This window comes from Salvelinus sp. IW2-2015, unplaced genomic scaffold (genome assembly GCF_002910315.2).
Source record: "Salvelinus sp. IW2-2015 unplaced genomic scaffold, ASM291031v2 Un_scaffold1135, whole genome shotgun sequence".
In the NCBI taxonomy this organism is placed as follows: Eukaryota; Metazoa; Chordata; class Actinopteri; order Salmoniformes; family Salmonidae; genus Salvelinus; species Salvelinus sp. IW2-2015.
Genome location: NW_019942747.1, coordinates 380168 through 386459, shown reverse-complemented (window position 1 = coordinate 386459; position 6292 = coordinate 380168). Strand labels below are relative to the sequence as shown.

The 6292-nt window shown below is 44.2% G+C and overlaps 1 protein-coding gene across 7 annotated transcripts in view; it reads left to right on the top strand.

The window, feature by feature from the left end:
• LOC139024176 (interferon-induced very large GTPase 1-like) overlaps nucleotides 1–6292 on the top strand; it is an 86094-nt gene that overhangs the window by 67642 nt on the left and 12160 nt on the right. For all 7 annotated transcript variants that reach the window (XM_070438747.1, XM_070438745.1, XM_070438749.1 and 4 more), the window contains one exon: nucleotides 3184–3453. In XM_070438747.1, the coding sequence (XP_070294848.1) occupies nucleotides 3184–3453 (270 nt within the window). The remainder of the gene's footprint in view (nucleotides 1–3183; nucleotides 3454–6292) is intronic.

The window sequence follows — 6292 nt, the reverse complement described above, 5'->3', positions numbered from 1 at the left end:
TCCCTTCAGTTACTTCCGCTCACAGACCCAGGCCGCTCGTCGCTTCGATTGGCGGTATAGCTACTCCCACCTCATCATGCTGTTGTTAGCTGAACACCTGGCCACCAGGATTGGCGACCTCAAGTCCCAACATCATACCAGATCATCCTCCACTGCCAGGACAGAACCACACATCAACACATCTTCACCAGCAGTCCACTTCTCTCTGACATGAACGGATACTTGAATACTCTGTCACTGGTCTTTGCACTGTGATGGAGAATTTGGAAAGCAAAGGAACTGGTGTACAATATGTTTCTTGCCCATGATGCATTTATCAGAGTTACTGACTTCCCAATTAGCCAGATTTGAGTAATTTACATTGTGGTGCTGAAACTTGACTAAGCAGCTGCAGCAAATTCAATCTTAAGTGGACAGCTCATGGTGCTGAAAGTAGGCAAATTCCAGTAGGCATAAGTCATTTCAACATCTTCATTGTAATTCGACTTTACTAACAACAAGAGGGCTTTGTAATGGAGCCTATTTCTTCCTATTTAAGAAATAAGAGGTAGCCCTACCGGTTTGACTAATTTAGGCTATAGGCTGCTATATCCATATATTTGTCGGTCAATCCTTTCACCCACCATGCACTCTTTAAGTAGTCTACCTCTGGGGCCTCCCGAGTGGCGCAACGGTCTAAGGCACTGCATCGCAGTGCTAGAGGCGTCACTACAGATCCGTGGTCGATCTCAGGCTGTGTCGCAGCCGGCCGCGACCGGGAGACCTATGAGGCGGCGTACAATTGGCCCAGCGTCATCCGGGTTGGGGGAGGGTTTGGTCGGCTGGGATGTCCTTGTCCCATCGCGCTCTAGCGACTCCTTGTGGCGGCCGGGTGCATGCACGCTGACTTCGGTCTCCAGCTGTACAGTGTTTCCTCCGACACATTAGTGCGGGTGGCTTCCGGGTTAAGCGAGTAGTGTGTCAAGAAGCAGTGCGGCTTTACGGGGTCGTGTTTTGAAGGATGCATGGCTCTCGACCTTCACCTCTCCCGAGTCCGTACGGGAGTGTCAGGGATGGGACAAGGCTGTAAGTTCAAATTAGGGTTGAAAAAGGGGTAAGAAGTACCTAAATAAATATATAGTCTACCTCTGTAACAGTGTAGGGCTGTTAAGTTAAAACCAAGACTCTAATTGAGGGTGTATGAGAGGGTATTCCATAGGCCTACCCTTTATTAAAGAAAATGGTAAAAAGCACAAGCCTACCCCCTTGTTAGCTTAAGATTTTGAAAACAATAAATCGGATCCGATTTTATAAAGTGATCTATAACAGTGCTTTGGTCTGCGATGCTTTATGCTAGAAACAAGCTGTAAAATACCCAGGAAAGACGTGACTCCAATGCAAATGGAATTATCGTTGTTTTGTTACTTTAACATTCATAGACTGAGCTACAACCTTCTATAGCTGAGGACACAAAAAATTGACTTTGCTTGGGAAGTAATCTAATTCTCTCACTTTGAAATGATTTAAAGAAAAGAATAGTCAGCATTTAAATGTACAGTTTTCTGCGTCAGTAAGCCTAATCTGTCTGAGGTGGAAAGGTAGTCCTACTCTGTCTGAGGTGGAAAGGTAGTCCTACTCTGTCTGGGGTGGAAAGATAGTCCTACTCTGTCTGGGGTGGAAAGATAGTCCTACTCTGTCTGGGGTGGAAAGGTAGTCCTACTCTGTCTGAGGTGGAAAGGTAGTCCTACTCTGTCTGAGGGGAAGGTAGTCCTTACTTCTTCGGGTCGAAAGGTAACCTTACCTGTCGAGGTGAAAGGTATCTACTCTGTCTGGTGCTAAGTAGTGCCTATCTGTCTATGGTAAAGGTAGTCCTACTCTGTCGAGGTGGAAGGTACTCTACTCTGTCTGGGGTGAAAAGATATCACCTTAGGAATCTACTGTCTGGGTTGAAAGGTACCGTTAACTCTGTCTGAGGGTGGAAGTTGCACATACCTCACTCTGTCTAGGGTGTAAAAGTAGGTCCTACTCTGTCTGGGTGAAAGGTATCCTACCTTGCGGGTGAAAAGTAGTACCCTAACGATCTGGGATGAAAGTAGCCTACTCTTCCTGGGGTGAAAGGTATCCCTACCTTCTCTGCGGTGAAGGTAGTCTACTCGTCTGGGGTGTAAAGGGAGGCTACTCTTCTAGGTGAAAGAGTCCACCTGTCTGGGGTGTAAAGGTAGGCCATTCTGTTGGGGGAAAGCAGCCACCTGCTGGGGGTTGAAAGGGTATTTACTGCGTCTGGGTTAAAGGTAGCCACCTGTCTGAGATAAAGTAGTTCGATACCTGTCTGGGGAAAAGGTATCCAATCTGCGGGTGGAAAGTAGCCTACTCTGCTTGGGGTGAAAGGTAAGCCTACTCGGGGTGAAGGTAGGCCTAAGTCAGATTCCTAATGCGCGTTTCGAGATTAATGAATTGCCAACAGGACAGTCGTTGCAAACAAGACACAACTGATTGGGCATTCGAAAATAGATGAATGAACCATATCTAACTCTCGTCTACTTTGCAATGAATTTCTGTATGTGTATATATAAAAAGATCTGCTAATAGGTAAATGATTAGAATTGATGAAATCTTAACAAGCAAACCAATGTGGTCTGTAATTATGATGAAGATCATTCATCTTTTACTATTAGAGATTTCACCCTACTCTATCCACAGCCAGGTGGTCCTGTGAACCCACAACCTTCTGGCCTGCAGCCCTGTGTGATGTCATGATTCCTGCATTGACATGCAATGCTTACAGGACGAAGAACAGTTTCTAAAACTGCATATATGGTTCTCTGGTCTGAACAATAACTGAGGGTAAACGGTACATGTTCTCTGCTATCCACTTTTATTATAATTATTATTTGGGGTATATTGGGGGGTCACTTTATTTCCAAGAGTTCAGGCAGGGTTTATGTAAAATATATTTTGCTGAAGGGAGGGCCATCAATTTTAATTTCGGAGAGGTCCGATTTTGTCCATGTAACCCTTATTATAAATAACATTCACTCGCTTACAAATCCAACTTCTGTTGTGTGACTTCTGTTTTTAACTTATTTCTTCACATATCTAAATGAATTGCAAGCAGCCTTTTCTACTACTATTCTTCTTCTTCTTGTCCTGTAATATATTACTGGAGTTAATCTATTGCAATAACAATAATGTATTTTCCCTTAGTACTTCCTGCTCCAGACCAGCTGACTGTTGACTGGGTAAGCATCACATCAGCTGCTGTTATCTGGAGCCAGCCACCAGGATTGGACCAAACCCAACATCATTACCAGATCTCCTACCACTGTCCAGGGACAGAACCCCACATCACTACCACATCTTCACCCAGCATCACTCTCTCTGACCTGCAACGCGATACTGAATACTCAGTAACTGTCTGCACTATGCTGGAAGATAGAAAGCAAAGTCAACTGGTGTCAACAACCCTCACCACAGGTAAGGAAGTACCCTACTTAAGTATTATTTCTTAAGTATTATTTCTTATTTCGTATTATTGCTTAAGGCACGTTCACACAGATGAGCAGGGACCCTGGCATCTTTCTTTTGGTGCTTTTCAGAGTCAGTAGTAAGGTCTCTTTAGTGTCCTAAGTTTTCATAACTGTGACCTTTAGCTGTTAGTGTCTTTTAAAGACCGTTCCACAGGTGCATGTTCATTAATTGTTTATGGTTCATTGAACAAGCATGGGAAACAGTGTTTAAACCCTTTAACAATGAATATCTGTGAAGTTATTAGGATTTTTACAAATTATCTTTGAAAGACAGGCTCCTGAAAAAGGGATGTTTCTTTTTTTTCTGAGTTAATATCGATGTGTGTCTGATGCCGCCCTCATCTCTGATTCTCCGTTGGGCGTGCAATATCAAGTGCGCCTATAGGCTATTTGGTGTGGTCTCAATCAAATGATCAATAGCCTATAGGCTATAAGCTATGAAGTGCATGTTCAGAGAAGCACAGAGCAAAGTTATATTTCTAAGATAGCTGTTGGGATGGTGTAAAGCTGCAAAACACACGGCAATGGATATTCCAACCCTCCCCCCGTGTGCTGCCTAACCAACGGCTGTGCTTTTGGCCTATGATGGCAGTTAAAGAGTAGAGTCAGAGGCTTCTTCTGATTCATTGTATTTCTTTAGGCAAAGTTTTTAAAAAGTCACTATTTTGCGTGCGGACTAGCCTTTAGCCTATGTTCAGTTTAAGAAGGAAAGAGTGAAGATTCGAAGGAGGATCAAAGGTCAACATTGATAGCTTGGTGCTACTATTATAGATGTTTTATAACAATATGTTTCTTGCCCATGATGCATTTATCAGAGTTACTGACTTCCCAATTAGCCAGATTTGAGTAATTTACATTGTGGTGCTGAAACTTGACGAAGCAGCTGCAGCAAATTCAATCTTAAGTGGACAGCTCAAGGTGCTGAAAGTAGGCAAATTCGAGTAGGAATAATTCCTTTCAACGTCTTCATTTTAAGTGGACTTTACTAACAACTAGAGGGCTTTGTAATGGAGCCTATTTCTTCCTATTTAAGAAATAATAGGTAGGCGTTCCTGTTTGACCGAAGAATTTAGGCTATAGGCTGCTATATCCATAGTTTTGTTAGTCGATTCCTCCGCCCCCCATGCACTCTTTAAATAGTCTACCTCTCTGTCAGTGAAGGGCTGTTAAATTAAAACCAAGACTTGAATTGAGGGGATATGAGAGGGAATGCCTTAGGTCCTACCGTTTATGAAAGAAAATGGCTAAAAGCACAAGTCTACCCCTTGGAAGCTTAAGATTTTGAAGAAAACAAAACAATCCGATTATATAAAGTGATCTATAAGAGGCTTTGGTCCGTAATGCTTTATGCTGGAAGCAAGCTGTAAAATACATTGGAAAGACTTGACTCCAATGCATATATGGATATCATTGTTTTGATTCTTTGACATTCAGACTGAGCCACAACCTTCTATATTTGAGGAGACAAAGATAGACTTTGCTTGGGAATTAATCTAATTCTGTCACAATCAATTGATTAAGCTATTCACTTTCTGTCCAATATAAGATGTTTAAACCCAGACAGATTTTAGGGAAACCCTTGTGATCTTCTCTCGTTGGGTTAAACCATGGAAGAAGAGTAGCCAGCAGTTAAAGCTTACAGTTTTCTGTGTCGGTCGACCTAATCTGTCTGGGGTGGAAAGGTAGTTCTACTATGTCTGGGGTGGAAAGGTAGTCCTACTCTGTCTGGGGTGTAAAGGTAGTTCTACTCTGTCTGGGGTGGAAAGGTAGTCCTACTCTGTCTGGGGTGGAAAGGTAGTCCTACTCTGTCTGGGTTGGAAAGGTAGTCCTACGTTGTAAAGTTAGTCCTACTCTTCGGCAGGTAGAAGTTGCTACTCTGTCTGGGGTAGAAAGGTAGTCCTACTCTGTCTGGGTGGAAAGGTAGTCTACTCTGTCTGGCTGTAACGGTATAGTCCTACTCTGTTCTGGGGTGGGAAAGTAGTCCTACTCTGTCTGGGTGGAAAGGTGATCCTAATCTGTCGGGGTGGAAAGGTAGTCCTACTCTGTCTGGGGTGGAAAGGTAGGTCTACTCTGTCTGGGTGGAAAGGTAGTCCTTAACTCTGTCTGGGTGGAAAGGTAGTCCTAATCTGTCTGGGGTGGAAAGGTAGTCCTACTCTGTCTGGGTGGAAAGTAGGTCTACTCTCGTCTGGGTGGAAGGTAGTCCTACTCTGTCTGGGTGAAAGGTAGTCCTACTCTGTCTGGGGTGGAAAGGTAGTTCCTACTCTGTCTGGGTGGAAAGGTAGTCCTACTCTGTCTGGGTTGGAAATTGGTAATTCCTACTCTGTCTGGGGTGTAAAGGTAGTCCTACTCGCGTCTGGGTAAAGAGTAGTCCTACTCTGTCTTGGTTGGAAAGGTAGTCCTACTCTGTCTGGGGTGAAAGGTAGTCCTTACTCTGTCTGGGGTGGAAAGGTAGTTCTACTCTGTCTGGGGTGGAAAGGTAGTCCTACTCTGTCTGGGGTGGAAAGGTAGCCTACTCTGTCTGTGGGTAAAGGTAGTCCTACTCTGTCTGGGTGGAAAGGTAGTCCTACTCTGTCTGGGTGTGGAAAGGTAGTCCTACTCTGTCTGTGGAAAGGTTAGTCTACTCTGTCTGTGGTGGAAAGGTAGTCCTACTCTTGTCTGGGGTGGAAAGGTAGGTCTACTCTGTCTGGGGTGGAAAGGTAGTCCTACTCTGTCTGGGTGAAAAGGTGTCCTACTCTGTCTGGGGTGGAAGAGGTAGTCCTACTCTTGTCTGGTGTGGAAAGGTAGGT